This window comes from Harmonia axyridis, chromosome 4, assembly GCF_914767665.1.
Source record: "Harmonia axyridis chromosome 4, icHarAxyr1.1, whole genome shotgun sequence".
Lineage (NCBI taxonomy): Eukaryota > Metazoa > Arthropoda > Insecta > Coleoptera > Coccinellidae > Harmonia > Harmonia axyridis.
The window spans coordinates 23,416,993-23,435,688 of NC_059504.1; the positions used below are offsets into that span (position 1 = coordinate 23,416,993).

General features: G+C 33.8%; 1 protein-coding gene across 1 annotated transcript; it reads left to right on the plus strand.

The window, feature by feature from the left end:
• The first annotated feature begins 4,431 nt into the window (after nt 1–4,431).
• On the plus strand, nt 4,432–16,105 carry LOC123678174 (propionyl-CoA carboxylase beta chain, mitochondrial-like). Its single transcript, XM_045615043.1, has 9 exons — nt 4,432–4,892; nt 5,220–5,333; nt 8,190–8,462; nt 10,723–10,842; nt 11,429–11,616; nt 11,671–11,876; nt 11,983–12,191; nt 14,579–14,777; nt 15,944–16,105. The coding sequence occupies exons 1-9, from the start codon at nt 4,698–4,700 to the stop codon at nt 16,063–16,065; spliced, it is 1,626 nt and encodes a 541-aa protein (XP_045470999.1). The 5' UTR covers nt 4,432–4,697; the 3' UTR covers nt 16,066–16,105.
• The last annotated feature ends 2,591 nt before the right edge of the window (nt 16,106–18,696 follow it).

Here is an 18,696-nt window from a genome sequence, read left to right on the forward strand (position 1 = left end):
TTTATCTCATTCGTGAACCTGAAATCTTGAACTCTTTTATTTACCTCCGAATTGAAGCAACTCCGAACACAAGTTCATAAGACCTCTTTTTCTTAAAACGACCTAAGGAATCAACCTCTGAAGTTGTGTACCGTAGTTAGCAATAGGAATTATAGGTGTAAATTCGTTCTCGAAAAAATTGATGTACTAGAATTCACATGAAAAATGTACTAGAACTTATATAAAGAATATAATTTTCTCATACCGTTCCTGTGAAACTGATTATCAAGGCCGCCGGCAGACATTTTAGCGCCCCGGCAAAATAAAATTTCGCCTGCTTTTCCTGATTTATATGATTTCCTTCAAAGGAGCCTCTGTTATTTTTCGTGTTTTTTAACTTAAAATCTTCTTGTCAAATTTATCAAACGACGTTTTGTCGATTTCATCAAAAAACATCTTTGATTGTTTAAAAGTACGACGCTTTATTTATGAGTCTATAGTAAAAAGGCGTAAAGGTGCAAAAAATCTTTTTTTATCAGCTGACTGTGACAATTTGGCGCCCCGGAAAAATGTCCGGTATGCCGCTCCTGGCGGCGGACCTGACTGCGCCCCTAAAATTTGGCGCCCCGGCAAAATGTCCAGTTTGCCGGCCCTGTTGATTATTATAACAAATTTTGAGAATTCATTGAAGCATTTAGGAGTAATACCGTCTCATTTATTTATTTATATCATAAATGAATATACCTATTTGCAGGGCCGGCCTTAGGGGTGAAACAGTGAAGCGACTGTTTCAGGCGCCTCTATTCGAAGGGCGGCAATTAAGCCCAGTTTGTGGCCGCCTTTTCATTTTTCTGAAAAAAAATAGTCTTGATTCTTAAAAACAACATGAGGTTGATCCGCTCCCCTGAGTTTATCAATATTTCCTGCAATAAAAATGTCCAAACCGTCTTTACTAAGCCCCCCGTTCAATAAATAACACATGGCAACCCAACCAATATAAGCAGCATTGCCTACTACTCTAATTGAAAGAGGGATGAAATTTATTTCACAAAGACGAAAAACAACACTACCGTCGCTTTCGAAATACGTAGAAGTTGTTTACACATTCAACATATGGAAAATTCCTACGATTTGGCATTCGAAACTACTGTTAAATGCCAAATGTTTTCACTGGTACACATGTTTTTAATCCCATTTAGTTTTCGAAGCTTTGCATGCCCTACCGCCCTTTGTATCTTGAATTATGATAGGTAATCATTCATCGATCGTACGCTGTGTATTGTGAAAGTGAATATCAGATATATTACTTAAGCATTGTTCATCGGCGTCGTAGAAATCCAGGAATAAATACAGCGTAAATAGCTGTTTTATTTAATTTAAAAACCTTTAAAAAACCGGAATAATATTATATATTAAAATATTTCAATGTTCTTCATTATAATTTATTCCTTCTTTAAGACATCATACAAATGTATAGGAATAGTCAACAAGAAAAAAAATAACACAACATATTGAAAACATGAAGAGAACAATGCTGGTAAAAGTGAAGCTAGAATTTAATTTTTTTTTAAGCACGATTACTAGATTCTGATTAGTAGAAAGTTCTGTATTTTCTGTGTTTTTTGGTAGGGGGGGGAGGGTTATGACGGTGGTCATGTTGTTATTGTTACTTTTTCAGCAGGGGCGCCAAAATATTCTTTGCTTCAGGCGCCAAAATGCTCGCGCCGTCCCTGCCTATTTGGGACAATTTATAACACTGATGAAGAATATACAAATTATCCTGCATTTTTGACGAACACATGTGCAGTTATTCATGAAACACCCTGTATAATTTCAAGTTTTTAATGTTATTTTGAAAAACATCGTGAACTTATCTTCTTTCAATTTTCCTTCATCTCTAATAAAACAGTTGATCTCAATAATTCTTCTTTGACTCTGTTGAAAGTCTAAAAACAATGGAGGGTTCCGTATTTTTATTCGTTTTTGATTATACTTATATACCAAGGGAGCAGATCTTTTTTTCTCTTGGGGGGTAATCGAAAAAAATTTTTTGACGACAACGTTTACTCATATCTGTAATGTGAGAAAAAAAGGTTTGATAACGGAGTTTGAACCAAAACTTTCTCGAAATAATAGTATTTTTTTGATTACCGATTGTATTGTTTTTACCTTATACGGAGTGTTCCCAAATTGGATGTTCGAAGAAAAATGAGAGATTCCTGGAATAATTTTAAGAATAAAATGTCCTATACATGGACGCGCAAACGCTTTGTTTTAGAGATACAGGGTGTTTCGTCTTACTTTTTTGTGATGCTTATAAAAAATATAGAAATAATATCACCTTGTAGTTTAATATTCAAAATTATCATATCACATGATGAAACCCGAAATCAAAATCAAATATCTTGTGAAGGGAAGGTGCTATGAGAAAAAACTTGAACTTCAAACATCTCTATCTCGAAAACAAATCGTTTGCGGACCCATGTTATAGGATTAAAGAAAAGTAAAAAGATTATTGGTTCATATTATGGAATCTCGTCTTTGAGAGAATTCTGAAATTTTATATTTTGGAAATCTTGGAGAGTGGGGTTAATTACCCCCAGTACCCCCATTTCTACGCCCTTGTCCTAGATCAGCCATACTCAACGTGCGGCCCGCGGCCCGCATGCGGCCCTTTGCCCATTTTTATGCGGCCCGAGCAACGGCCTAGTCCAGTATTACAATTTTCACAATAGTATTACAAATGAAGTTTCGAAATTACGCAAAAATAACGGTATCAATATTCACTCATTTACCTTTGTTTTCTCCCTTATTGCGTACATACAGAACACTTTATCCATAATAAAGGTTGTTTTTTTTAGAGCTATAGAACTTTAAATTGCAATAAAACAACGATGGATTATTCGATTGACATGAATTTTATTTATCCGCAAGATAATCTTGTGGCATTACATTTTAAATATGATTTCTGGCATATGACCGCCACGGCTGGCTCGGATGTAGTCCAATCTGGACGTCCAATTTTCGGTGACTTTTTCCAACATTTGTGGCCGTATATCGGCAATGACACGGCGAATGTTGTCTTCCAAATGGTCAAGGGTTTGTGGCTTATCCGCATATAGACCAATGACTTTACATAGCCCCACAGAAAGTAGTCTAGCGGTGTTAAATCACAAGATTTTGGAGGCCAATTCACAGGTCCGAAATGTGAAATTAGGCGGTCACCAAACTTGTCTTTCAATAAATCGATTGTGGCACGAGCTGTGTGACATGTTGCGCCGTCTTGTTGGAACCACAGCTCCTGGACGTAGTGCGCGATACCTATTCCGCACAGAACCATTATTTCCAAATAAAATTGCAGTTTTGTGCAGCAGAAGTGCGCTTCATCGCTAAACAAAATTTGCTTATGAAAATCGGGAACAACGGTAATCTCTTTTTTTTTTTGCACTATTTGCAAGCGTTATTCAGGCGTGAGTCTATTCATGATGAGTTGCCAAACCAAACTGAGAATAAATCCCTTGACAGCTGTTAAATCGGTCGCCATCTTGAACAGTAATGCCAACTTAAGTTATATACCTCGAAAAAAAACACCCGTTATAAACAATGGATTCTTTATGTACATACTATACCTAATCTTCTTAGCGAGAATACCTTATCTCGCGTTTTTGCTCTTGTAGTTTTCATTTCTATGGATTCTTGGGTGCGTTTTTTTAGCTGATTATACGGTTAAATTGTCATATTATTGGGTAATTTTTTTTCTGGTCAGTACCATGATTTTTAAAACCTCTTATTAGCATTATTGCGTGAATTATGCTAATAAAAGGGTTTAGAAATCATGGTACCTACCAAAATAAAAAATTGCAATAACAAAAATTATTCCAATTCTCTTAAAATCGTCAATAGTATCCCCTGTTTTCGGTGTTGGGAATGTTTCCCTAACACCCTGTATATTTTATTTTCGCATTCCCTACTAATATTACAAATGCAAAAAACGTAATCTGCCTGTCTGTTACGCTTTGACGCATAAACCACTGAATTGATTTTGATAAAATTTGGTTCACAGACAGGAACTACTAGTGCTTAGGAAAGGACTAAGGCTACTTTGTAACCAATTTAAAAAAAAGTTTTGATTATGCGCGATAAACGAAAACCTCGCGGGCTGAAGCTAGTTTTACAACTAGGTAAATTACTGCGGCCCGCAAGAATGAACAGTAGCAATTATGCGGCCCGAGATGAAAAAAGGTTGAGTATGGCTGTCCTAGATAATCAGAAATGTTCACACGGAAATTTCGAGTCTTCAGTACAATTTCAAAGGTTTATTATCGGAAATAATTTTACAACGTTAACTTCTTGAAATATTATCTACGCCTATGAATTCAGCCTGCAATGTCGTCATTTCTGGAAACCTTGCGTAAAGATAAATTGATAAAAAGAAATCTTCTTTCTTAAATAGAAGTAACAGCGCCGTAGTTTCATATTTCGAATAAAATTTTAGTGGTCATAATTTCTGAATATATCATAATAACTGATAAGAGCTCAAATAAGATTCCATTATTCTATTGGACTTAAACCGGTTCTGGACATTCTAAGCGAGTTTGCTCAGTTAGAAACGAACGTAAACATTTTCACTGAAAGACTGAATATATGAATAGTGTTGTGTGTTGTGAGAACTTCTTCAAATATTTTTTCATTTAAAAAACGTTAAAAAACAACATAAAATGCTCGTGAGGAGTTTAAATCCTCGCTTCTTTGTAGGAGGTAGATCATTGAAGATTGCTTCGTCAAGTTTGAGTTGTGATTCAGTAAGATGTAGTAGTAGTCATACTTTGAAAGTATCTGAGCAAATAAGAGAAAAAAGAAAAAACGCTCTGTTGGGAGGTGGAATAGACAGGATAAATACTCAACACAAAAAGGTAATTGAAGATACTTTTGAAAATTCTTTAAATAAAGGAGGTTTTACTGGGATTTAACAATACTCACACACATTGATTATCAAGCAATAATCTACGTAACAGCGAGTAAACTGATCGAGAATGAATGCGCCACACGTTAGGATATTGATGCGATATTTCGTAGGAATATACCTATCTGACTCTACTTGTACCTGTTAACAGCCCAGTGGCGTAACAGTAGCGTGGCAAGTAGGCTCGATCTTAGGGACGTAAGTATAATAATTATGCTTTAAATTTTATGATAATTATTATAAAATTAACCTGAAATAAATTTTTATTCTTCAACAGGGAAAACTAACAGCTAGAGAAAGAATCCATTTATTTTGTGACAATGATAGTTTTGTTGAGTATGACATGTTTGTTGAACATACTTGTACAGATTTTGGAATGGAGAAACAGACAGTGAGTAGTACCTATATCATAGATAGATATATACAGGGTGAGTCTTTGACTTGTACATATATTTTAACCGAAGGTTCTTGAGGTCAAAAGAAACACTTTTTTCATTTACCATTTTTTCCGATTCGGCCCTGTTACAAAGATATAGCCATTTTAAATTTTCAAAATGAGCTAATTCACCCCTGCAAACCGGAACACTGAAGTTTTCTCAAGCATAAGATATACCTCTTGAACCTTGGAAATAAGCTACTAAATTAGAAAAACCATCATAAACTCACATTTAACATTCCATTTGTTGAACAAAGTAGTGTTTATAATCAAATAAATGAGTTATTCCAATTTCGTTGACGCTAAAGATTAAATATTCTTCTCTTGATTTCTATTTCATTTTCGATAATTATAACGAATTGAGCTCGCTACCACCCATATTAGCTCTGATACTCATATCCATTCATTCATTATATTTCATTTATATGATATCGTTGTTTATTTTTCGTGCAAGAATTAACCTTAAAATCTCAAATAAATAATATTCATCTATGAAAGATCTAACACAGACTATAGTAATCTGTGGTTTTAAGTTTGAATTTCAAATTTCGAGTGATGCCAAATATAAACACAGCAGTTCGGTTCGAGTAATCTATGTTCTAAGTTCTAACCTAAAATTTTCATTTACAGTTTACACTGTTATTGTTATAAGATATTTGTTATGAAATGAAGCATTTGATTTGTTCCAACTATCTCATAAAAATATTGAAATGCATCAATATTTTTGAAACCATCAGTATGAAAATATGGAAATATGTAAAATATTCTGGCTCTGTAATCAATGGAAAATGTTAGACTCCACTTGTAATCAAATTTGTTGTTAATGTGTACCTACATTATAGCCAACTTTACTACTTAATTCATCTTGATTTTGGCATTGAAAATAAATGAGAAGTATTCAATGTAAATATCCACAATAGAATATTTGGTTTCTTTCAACTCACCTAATTTGTTTTCACATTAAAACAATTATGGCCCTCTTGGAAGTATGTCAATCATAAGCTCTTAGGATGAATTTATGGAATAGCAAAAGAATAAAAGTATTCAATCTCAATCACATGAAAATTTGTCTAGTATGTACCTAGTCCTAGTGATATGTTTTGATGTGAGTTTGAATGAGCCGAAGAAGAATACAGTATTGTTCGATAGCAGCAGTCTTTAGTGGGATATTGATTGTTGTCATTATAATGGGACTATTTTGTGAAAACTTTTTTAAACATGGGTTTTATGAATAATCTGGACTTTTCAAAAAGAATGTTGATTTTAGTGAAGTATCTTCTTATTATCAGAGCTGTGCCAAAGCTCAGTGATTTTTAATCAAATCGAGGAGTTGAGGTGAGCTTATTCAAATAACTTCATTTTCAAACTAAGTTGGCTAGTACTTCAATTCTTAAATCTGAGACATGACTTCATAGTAAATATTCATTTCTGTGGTTTTTTTTTCCACAATAGAACAGAGTTGCATTCAGCCAAAGTACCCAATTTTTTGAATTTCACAGATAATTTTTTTTTTTTAAGATCAAGTTATTCGAAAACGGCGCTTTGTACGAGAAAATATGAAGAATACTTTTATTTTTCAAATTAGCCAAATATTCTTCAATGAACGTTCAAATTACTATTAAGAGTTGGTTTCTTCGAATTTCTGGTATTTTTATGGTATGTTATGTTCATAACAAAGAAACAGAAGAATGTGTATGGAATCTGGTGTTCGGAGAAGATGTATCACATCAAAAAAAAGCTATATTTCAAAAATCATTTCCTTCGATACAACCATTTACGAGATATAGCCGAAAATCACATTTTTTTAACGATTTTCAACAGCCTGTATCTTTTTAACCGGGCCGAATCGGAAAAAATGGTAAAGGAAAAAAGTGTTTCTTTTGACCTCAGGAATCTTGGGTTAAAATATATGTACAAGTCAAAGACTCACCCTGTAGATAAACATAGATAGAGGGAGTAAACGCAAGTTTTACATGTCCCCAACACGGTTAGATTACGTTGTCGGATTGTGATATATTTTCAAATCCACAATTTTACTATATCATTATGAACGTATATTAAATTGAATGAAATATATTTATTTGAGTGATTCTCAATTAAATATCCAAATTTGAATATTTGGAATCCGATATTTTTAATAATTGTCGAATTTATAATAGGCAGAATATTTATTATTTGCTGTATTTATACCTACTGAAATCCAAGGTTTGGCAACTTTTGCTCTCCTAGTGTCATCTGTTGTTTCACGTCGTTTGGCGCGCTTGAAGTTTGTTCTCTGAATTTCTGATATATTAAGGTATTTATTTCAATATATTTTGAATTGATACGAGTATAAAACGTTGATTCACTATGGGACATAAGAAGTGCGTTCCTTGTGGAAAAACTCACTAATTGAGTGGAATATCGTATCACTGATATGTTTTCATTTCCGCGCTTAATGTCAAATTTGATAGTTCATGTTGGGGACAAAATTTGCTTACTGAAAATGACATATGCTCCCTCTATCTATGTTTATTACTCTGAGACCTATATCAAATCAACGAAAACCTACTGTAACTGGTGAACATAATTATTTCATCGGTACAGGTTGATTCTGTCTTGCAATATTAACTTTCACAGCAATATGTGATTATCTCGATCTTTGCTTGATATAAATTGATTTTGAGAGAATGAATATTATTTTTATCAGAAAATTTACAAAGATTTTCAATACAAAACACATTTACTCTTCATAAGATAATTATAATAGTAATAAAAAAATTATATATATGTCCCCTCATAGATAATCAATTTCTTCTCATTATTAAGTAGTTTCCAGGAGATTCCGTAATAACTGGTCACGGTCTAGTCAACGGTCGACCTGTCTATCTCTTTAGCCAAGATTTCACCGTTTTTGGTGGCAGTTTATCAACTGTACATGCCAAAAAAATATGTAAGATTATGGACCAAGCTATGCTGGTGGGAGCCCCAGTGGTAGGACTCAACGACTCTGGGGGCGCTAGGATTCAAGAGGGAGTTGATTCTCTAGCAGGTTACGCCGATATATTTCAACGTAATGTCTTAGCTTCAGGTGTTATACCACAGGTAAACATTGAATTATATCTTAAATTCATATATTAGGCCAATTGAAAAGTCCCCGGTCTGATGCACAGATGGCGGTGCTAGTATTAAATCCATATGATTTTTAGTTTGTACCAACCTTCAAACGCTACGTGTCAAAAATTGACACTGGTCCGACCATTAGTTTGTGAGATATTGCGTTGTGAGTGTAGCTACTTTTGTTATTTGAAAAAAGATGAAAAAAAGAATTTCGTGTGCTGATAAAATATTGCTTTTTGAAGGGAAAAAATACAGTTGAAGCAAAATCTTGACTTGATGAAGACTTTCCGGGGTCTGCACCAGGAAAATCAACCATCATTAGATTGGTATGCGTGTATAGTTTAAACGTGGTGAAATGAGCACCGAGAACGGCCGAACGCAGTGGCCGCCTAAAAGAGGCTGTCTCCGACGAAAAAATCAAAAAATAATTTTGAATGACCGTACAGTGAAGTTGATCGAGATAGCAGACATTGTGAAGTATCATCTGAACGTGTACATCATATCATTCACGAGTATTTGTACATGAAAAAGCTGTGTGCAAAATGGAATCCGCGCGAGCTCATAACCGAACGAAAGCAACAATTAGTTAATGATTCTGAGCAGTGTTTGAGTGCAATAAACCATAAACCTGAATTTTTGCTTCTATATGTGACAATGGATCATTTTTCATCCATTGTCACCTGAAAATCAACTTTGAATGACATTGTATGATATATCGTTGAATTCAGCGTTAAAAGTTAATTCGAAAAATGTCATAAAATATGCAGGTCCGTATTGAAAAAAATGAGGTTGAGGGTGGCCCAAAGAGAACGAAACGTTGGATACGAAATCTGATTACGTCAAATTGAGGATAATTTACTATCGAATAAAAAATTCCTGTAACATTTTTTGATAATATTTGAAATAAAATGGAAAAAAAAGAAAAATCAAAATGACATAATTTACTTTTCTTATGATATCTCAATAACCGGCCCTGATAATCTTGATTTGTTTGAACTGCTTGATAATGCTTCTATGCATGCATTCTCCATTTTACCGACCTTCTAACTCTTATGGTTTAAAAGTTACCAATACAATCCCATTAAAAAAGTGGCCACCCTATATTACTAGTCGATAAACATCAGAAGAAAATAATACCTATCGACGCAGCAATACCAAAAACAACATAAGTCAAAAGGAGGTCGAAAAAATTTCAAAATATAGAGACCTCGAATTTCAGATAGAGCGCCAGTGCGGAATTATATCAACGAGAATTATTCCACTTATGATCTCAACAAAATAATACCATTCCGTAAGCACCACCCATAGACAAACTTTATACTCGATTGAAGACTCAAAATATCAGCAACTCGACAACTTGACAAGTAAAGCTTCAAAAAATTCGCATAGGCCAAAGTCTTGCAACTAAGAGAGCATAGAAGTTATTTTATAAAGATGACAAACAATAATGGATCTGGATTAGAGCCTTGTGGAACGCCAGTTTGATCTCATACTCCTGAGACTTGAAGCCATAATTTACAGAATATATACTACACCCTCCACCTCGAGTAAGAACGCATTAGAACCAGAAAAGGAGCTAAGCCAAATGATGCAAGTTTGTTCAAGAGCAAGACATGATCAAAAGTATCAAAAGCACGTGGAAAATCTACATGACTTTCGTCATCCAGAGACTCAGCAAAATTTTGTGATAATGTGGCCAAGTTAGTTAGTTAATATTTTGTACGTTACCAGTATCGACGGTCAGGCCGGAAAGAACTTAATCTTCATTCAAGAAACTGTAAACGTATTGAATTATTCAAAAAGTAAAATAGGAAATGAGAGATTGAGTGAGCTCTCTGTTGAATACTATTTTTATGACTTTGAATTCAATATTGAGAATGTATTAGATATCCTAGAAACATCTAAAAGAAAACCGAATTTTTCAAATCATTTATATTTAGTATCTTTTGTACTGACACCTTCAGCTCAACCCCCGAATTATAGAATGACTTTTTTATATTCAATATTTTTTATACAACCTGCAGCCAAAAAAAGTTATTATTATTATCACATACTTTCAATTGTGATTTTATCAACTCGCTAATTCCTTCTATTCATAGCTTTATATTCATTATAGTTATATGTTGACTTAAAACTTTCAGTTCTTCAAATTTGTAATAGAGGTTTAATAGTTGGAAATCAATCGCTGTTCTTCCTCTATGTTTAGTGCATTTTCATCTAACTGATCTACAATAATATATTCCAGATTTCTGTCATTATGGGACCCTGTGCAGGAGGTGCAGTGTATTCTCCTGCTATGACTGATTTTACATTCATGGTTGAAGATACTTCTTATCTTTTTATTACTGGACCTGATGTTGTTAAGGTAGGGAGGCTTTATTCGCAGTTATATTTTCATTTACAAGTGGTTCCTAAAATGTAGGTACAAACGAAAATGATTTATCGGAAAATTTTAAGAAAAAAATCTTTTAAACATGTGGCGGCAAACGCTTTGTTTTCGAGATATATGGTGTTAAAGTTTAATTTCCCTATTATAAAGATCCGGAGAAAGATTCAGTTAGTAAGCTGTGATGAATAAATTGATTAAATAAAGCTTTTGCAGACCTATGTTTATAGGTTCAAACCATACATTTCTTGAGAGATCATCATTAATATCTGGCATTTAATTATGTATATGATGTTATATCGAAATATTTGAATGAAAAACGTCCAAGGGAGTTCAGTTGTTGGCTGAGGTACATTCTTGCCATTAGCTTCTATTATAGAATCAGATAGTTTGTCTCAGCAATGAGGTTTCAGTATCTATGATTCTATATAGTATTTGTGTTTTTAAATTTATTGTTCTCTTGAGTTTCTGCTCATTATACACCTTTTTCAATTATTCGAATCCAATGTATATTCAACGAAATGAAGTTATTTTTATTATTATACTACTTTTCTCTCTAAAATAGTCAGTTACCAATGTGGACGTAACACAAGAAGAGTTAGGGGGTGCCAATACGCACACATCAATATCAGGGGTGGCCCACAAATCTTTTGCAAATGACGTGGAGGCTCTACTTCAACTCAGAGATTTCATGGGTTTCCTACCACAATCAAACAGTCAAGCTGCCCCGATAAGAGCATGTGACGAAAGATGGTACGGTGGAAATATCCAATTTGAACTTTAACTTATAATTATGTTTTGTTCCAGTGATTTGGACGTGCGAATACTCGAAACTATAATTCCATCAGAAACAACAGCAGCTTACGATATGCTAGATATTATTATAAATATAGTGGATGAAAGAGAATTTTTCGAAATAATGCCGAAATACGCCAAAAATATAATTGTTGGTTTTGGAAGGATGAACGGAAGATCTGTTGGAATTGTTGGCAATCAGCCAAAAGTGGCAGCTGGTTAGTGCAAGTGCATAATTTAAATAATATACCTACTTATAGTTATTCTACGAATTATCAATTAGCCTTAAGATAAATGAATTATTCAATTCTTTATCCTTTTTAGGTGTATTGGACATAAATGCTTCGATAAAAGCAGCTCGTTTTGTTAGATTTTGCGATGCCTTCAATATTCCTATCATTACACTGGTAGACGTTCCTGGTTTTCTACCAGGAGTGAATCAAGAACACTCAGGAATAATCAGACATGGAGCAAAACTTTTATATGCATACGCAGAAGCTACTGTGCCAAAATTGACTGTGATAACAAGAAAGGTAAGAACTGTATATAAAAAATAATAATATACTTTCAATGCATTTCTCCGTTTTTAAAATGTTGATACCCAATATGATTATATGTATTTGCATTAAAGTTGATGAACGCAAGGTAACCATACGGGGTCTTGCTGTAGTTGAAAGACAAGAGCAAGGTCTCTCTTGGTTGATTTGCCGTCTAGCGTTTTCATCTGATCAGTAGATGTACTTAGATGGTAGATCCATCTTTCTCACAAAATCAACATTCCAACAGATCCAGCTAGCTCACAGATCTACCTTGTCCAAACATCTACCTTCAATTCAAACAAACTTATGTAATGAAAAAGAAGAATATCAAAAAAACATTTATAATAAAAAAACAGAAAAATCAATGCTAATTCCAACTGGTGGTATGAGTATAGAACCGAATTATGAAATGGTGGAATCAAATTGGACAAATCGTTAATAGTGTACCATACATATACTGAAGGTATACCATCAAAATACCAAGTGGATCGAAAATTATGATTAGGTGAATAATTGAAAATTCTTCCACCAATACTGAATGTAATGTAAAAAAGGTTTGAGGGGGAAATGAGTATTTAATGAGTTGGTATCTATTCAGAAATGAAAAAGAGGTATGTGATAGAGAAGGTGCGTTTTTCAAAAAGACGATGTCTAAACAGTAGTAAAATGAAATACAGGGTGTCCCAAACTCGATGGCCTATTAGACGTTTCTGGAAAACTAATCATAATTTTGAGCTGAAAATTTGCATATTGGGGTTTGAGACAATGATCTTTCTCCCTAAAATATTTTCAGATCTCTACAACTTCCGGTTATACCGGAAACATACTACTACGTTCTTATTTCAAATGGCACACCCAGTATATTATTGCATCATTAGATAGCTTTTTCGATGGGAATTTCGGCAATATGCCATACCTTGAGTAAAAATTCAACGGTTCATGAGTTATTGGGATTCTTATGAAAAAAAAGGTGGCGATGAGGACTCACATTTTTTTGAATATTTCAGCAGAAAAAGCCTTTTTCGAAAAAATATTGTTTTGTTTCGATTACGCAAATACGTAGTATTATAAGACTGTTTTCGGCTTGGACCAAAAATGTACAGGGTGTTTATAAGAGGATCATGAACTTGGACAACTCAAATTAATCAATACTCAAGATTTTCAAATTAGAACCTATATTTTTTATTATTTCAGTCGATTCTACGTACAAAAATAGTGGGGGTTACTTCAGCAAACCCTATACCTAAAATGAATACTTCAAGAGTTATCGGGGAAGAACTTTAAATGAGGAAAAACCGCTATTTATAACTGTGGGAATAACTGTCTGTTACTTCCGTAAAACACAGAAAGAAAATAAAATTCGATGTTTTCATAACTGAATTTGACATATCAAGAATCGTAATGAATTATTCGTAATTGAAAATTGTATTGGTTTATGGATTTCTCAACAATACCAACGAAAAATTAATTAAAATTCATGAAATGTAAAATTTAGTTATCCAAACATCGAATTTTATTTTCTTTCTTTGTTTTACGGAAGTAACAGACAGTTATTCCCACAGTTATAAATAGCGGTTTTTCCTCATTTGAAGTTCTTCCCCGATAACTCTTGAAGTATTCATTTTAGGTATAGGGTTTGCTGAAGTAACCCCCACTATCTTTGTACTTAGAATCGACTGAAATAATAAAAAATATAGGTTCTAATTTGGAAATCTTGAGTATTGATTAATTTGAGTTGTCGAAGTTCATGATCCTCTTATGAACACCCTGTACATTTTTTGTCCAAGCCGAAAACAGTCTTATAATACTTCGTATTTGCGTAATCGAAGCAAAACAAATTTTTTTCGAAAAAGGCTTTTTCGAAATATTCAAAAAAATGTGAGTCCTCATCGCCACCTTTTTTTTCATAAGAATCCCAATAACTCATGAACCGTTGAATTTTTACCCAAGGTATGGCATATTGCCAAAATTGCCATCAAAAAAGCTATTGGGTGTGTCATTTGAAATAGGGAAGTAGTAGTTTGTTTCCGGTATAACCGGAAGTTGTAGAGATCTGAAAATATTTTAGGGAGAAAGATCATTGTCTCAAACCCCAATATGCAAATTTTCAGCTCAAAATTATGATTAGTTTTCCAGAAACGTCTAATAGGCCATCGAGTTTGGGACATCCTGTATATAGAAATAATATTATTGCTTTATTATAACAATAGGTATGGTGAATTTTGGGACAAGGTAGATCTGTTGAATATGTAGATTGGAAGGCGAAGCGAAATTACGGTCTTGGTATGACTACCTACTTGATGGATCTAGCCGCCAGATAGATCTAACATTTAATAACAGAGTAGATCCAAGAGATTTTTAATTAATTATTAATTTTCTAGGGATATGGAGGTGCGTACGATGTGATGGCATCAAAACATCTCAGAGGGGATGTAAATTATGCTTGGCCAACTGCCGAAGTAGCCGTGATGGGTGCTAAAGGAGCAGTTGCCATTTTATACAGGGGAAAGTCTGATGTGCAGAAATATGAAGCTGAATACATTGAGAAATTCGGGAATCCGTTTCCAGCAGCGCAGAGAGGTAATTTATCTTCGGTCATCATTTTCAATCCTGTGGATTTGTTCGAATACAAAAAAATTTATAAATTTCTCATCCTCATCCTTTTGGATGATTTCCATCTATCTAAAGTTTATATATCTATATTAACACAAGATTTTTTCACATGCGTTGAGATATTTTAGCAAATAACAGTGATAAGACATAGTGTAAAATATGAAGTGTTTTGAAGTGCTGTTCGCTTAATAGATCGCTCTATCATATTAGAATTTTAAGCCAGGAATTGTCTCAATTCAAATGATAAGGCTCAGCTCGTTGATAACGAACTGTCCTAAATCTAATTCTGTCCGTCCGTCTATCCTTAAACACAAATCACGATAGATAGGTAACTCTCAAATGCAAATAACTAGTATCTTAAATTTTTCGGGTTAGCTTCGGATCTGGAATTCCGCGGTTAATTCCGATGATGGGCGAAATGTAAATCTTAAATAAGCTGTGCGAAATTTTGTTTTTTCTATAGCTTCAAAACAACGAACTAGATGGTTGTACAATAGGAATGTTGCGTCATATAATAAAATCAAATGAATTTAGGTTTTCCAAATTAAAGGCCGTTTTTAAAATAATGAAATAGCATTTTCATCACCTTATTTCTCGAATTCAATTTAATAAAATTGATTTAAATTGTGTTAATTCTTATCGACTAGCACGTGACTGCGAACGCCAATCAGGGCAATTTGACATAGACAAACTAATCTTATCTAGAACTAGTTTATCTATGGTTTAGAACGTCAGAGGATATAAATAAACTGACTTGACTGTCAGCTGATATTAGTTCAGTTTGACAGAGCGTTAGCACGTGATGCTTAGTTTGTCTATGGTGGTGACTCTTTTATGCAGTGACGTCACCATAACACCGTGACAGAATGGAGCGTTTCAGCGGAAATTTTGAAAAACTTTTTTATTTACGTATTTTTATTGAAACTTTCTATATTTTTCTATGAAAAAATTTTTTTCGTGTTTATATAGGGTTTATCTACAAATTAAAAGCAATTTCAAAATATAGGCAACATCCCTATTATGTATTAGCTACACCGCTGTTAATGAATGAGCGATCTGTCCCTAAATTCTAAGTTATTGCTTTCCTCATTGTTTTGCTTTAGATGAAGTTTGAAGAGTTCTCTTTTTTATAGGTTTCATTGATGATATAATAGAACCAAGGACAACTAGATGGAGATTATGCCGTGACTTGAATTTGCTGGAAACCAAAAATTTGAGGAACCCACCCAAGAAACATGGAAACATTCCACTGTGAAATATTGAAGGATTAAATGAATAAACCATATAGATCTAAATTTGAGTTGTTTTTATTACTTTACTAGCAATGTGTTCGAAAGTTCCAAAAATTTAGTGACATTTTCCCAATTGTCATGATAGCGTTAATTCTGAATTTGCATTCATTTTGATTTTGTGTGGAAATGGCTTGATCGATTTTTTCAATGTTTGAGAGAAACAATCGTATCTCAATAATTTCAATGACAAATTTCAAAATTTTTATATTCTGATGAAAAAATAAAGAAATAAGCCACTTAGAGCTTCGAAAAAAATTAGACGTTTTCGTGTATTTTAATATTATCAAATAAAAAAAGCGATAAATGAAAATTGGATGATGGTAGTGTTTCAGAAAAATTGTTAATTCCATGATAATGAAAAAATTCTGAAATTCATCATTGAAATAATTTTTTAATGACAGGGGGACATGATCTGGGATACAAAGCTTGTTTCTACTGGAAAGGGTTGCACTGCAACCCTATCAGGAATTTGAATAGGGAAAGTGGGTATTTTTGTAGCACAAATGTATGCATGGATTCAAATTTGTATGAATCTGCAGTTTGTGTTCTATGAAGTGAGTATTCCCAAAGTTACATGGTGTTTTTTATGGAATTATGGTACCGATATTGATCGTATAATTTCTATTGAGGGAAAAACATTTTTAACAAACAGTATTAGTAAAAATTTACCACAAATTATCAAATTTCTCACCATTAGATTGCATGCAGCGATGAACCGTGATTATCTTTTGTTTGAAGACGAAGCGAAAACAAACAAACAAAAGTATTAACTGTCTTTTTTCACTTCATGTTTATCTGAATCTGCACTGCCAAGTGTAGACAATACGCAAAGAGATTATTGCTTCCAGAAAATTTCGTTTCAGTATTCTGTATTGCAGAATTATTAGAGATGCGTTTTATCAGTTCTTAATAAAAATTACAATATAGTTTACACGTTGGGGGAGAGAAAGGAACTGTTGAAATTTGAGGTAACAGGATCAGTTGCAGATGTAGTTGGTCAACTAATGGCTGAACGGAAACAATGTGGAAGTTTTAGAAAGTTGTCACAGGAAGCTGGATATTCAAGGGCAAGTGGATACAGAATATTGAAGCTGGCTAAGTTCCATCCTTAAAAAATGACACTTTTTCATGAACTGAAAGAAGATGATGGTGATCCAATCCTGTGTTTTTGTACAACGTGTGCTTTTTGGATGAATGCACTTTTTTCTTAACGGAAACGCAAACAAACATAATTGCAGGTTTTGGTCCGATGAAAATCCTTACCTCTTTTGGGAGCAACCTTCTCAACTCTCAAAAAATCTCAACGTCTGGATGGGTATTTTGGGAGATCACTTGATTGGTCCTGTGGTCATTCCTGGAATCTCACTGGCGATGTGTATCTGGATTTGCTCGAAAACATGATTGATCTTCTAATCACCGAAGCTTTGGAGGCAGATGAAAACCTTTTAAGAGAAGTTATGCTTTCAGCAGGGTGGAGCTCCGCCGCACTTTGCAGCTCAAGTGAGACAGTACCTGAGCAGTGGTCGCCGGATCTAACACCGATTGATTTTTTTCTCTGGGGCCACTTGAATTCACAAGTTTATAAGACCCAAGTTGCAGATTTAGACGACCTTTGAGCACGAATTGTGGCATTATGTCATAACATAACTCCTAAATGCTACAGCATGTACGAAATAATTTGGAAAATGATTGTATCGCTGCATGCAATCTGATGGCGAGCATTCTGAGCATTTGCGGTCAATTTTTACTGATACTGTTCGTTAAAAATATTTTAAAATATTAAATGAGTTTCAGGGTATCCTATGTTATGAAGAATTGGATTTTTGTATAATCACACAGAAGGAATGTGGATGTTTTTTCCATATGGTCGTGTTTTGTTCTCTGCCTATTTCAATATACCTAATGTTGCTAGCTCTCCGAACCTAAATCACCACACACAGACTCTATGACATTCTATATACATTCTGGATTTTCCGAAAAACCCTCGTTCCCTAGCCATTTGAAAGTGTTAAGGAAGAAAAATCTGTTGCTGATCTTGGACGTCATTCAAGTCATGAATTTTTATTGGTTAATATTTTGTATTGACCCAATCTGTACCTGATAGAAATTTATTTTCCTCAGAATTGAATGAGAGTTATTCTCAAACTGTCATTTAAATTGGTTTAGATATTACAATAATACAAAAAAATATTGTTTTTTCTTTGTTCTCGAAGAACTGTGGACCCACCCTCGATAAATACAGTCCTCTCGAAAAGTTTAAAAATGGCATAGGTATATCAAAAAGGAAAATTCAAAATTTTTAAGGATGCATTTATAATATATCTTGGTTGCGTTGCTCAGTATCTTCATGAAGTGTAGAACAAATAACAATCATATTATTGACTCATAATAGTTCTCCAGGTAGGATATTACCACCTAGAAGTTTAGCAAGAGAAGAAATTGAGTTTCTCGAAAACACGGGCGTAGCCAGGTTTCAGTTTCGGGGGGGGTTTTACATATTATAAAAAAAATCTTATGTTTTTCTTTTTAAATATATCAACTTTAAGAGAGCCAACCCATTCAGTCTATTTTCACAAGTTTTATTTTTCAAGTAT

What these genes read in the sequence shown, in the direction of transcription:
- LOC123678174 (XM_045615043.1), top strand. Translation starts at nt 4,698, where the DNA reads ATGCTCGTGAGGAGTTTAAATCCTCGCTTCTTTGTAGGAGGTAGATCA. An exon ending in TAAATACTCAACACAAAAAG is followed by an intron (nt 4,893 to 5,219) that starts GTAATTGAAGAT and finishes ATTCTTCAACAG; the next exon opens with GGAAAACTAACAGCTAGAGA. An exon ending in AGAGCATGTGACGAAAGATG is followed by an intron (nt 11,617 to 11,670) that starts GTACGGTGGAAA and finishes GTTTTGTTCCAG; the next exon opens with TGATTTGGACGTGCGAATAC.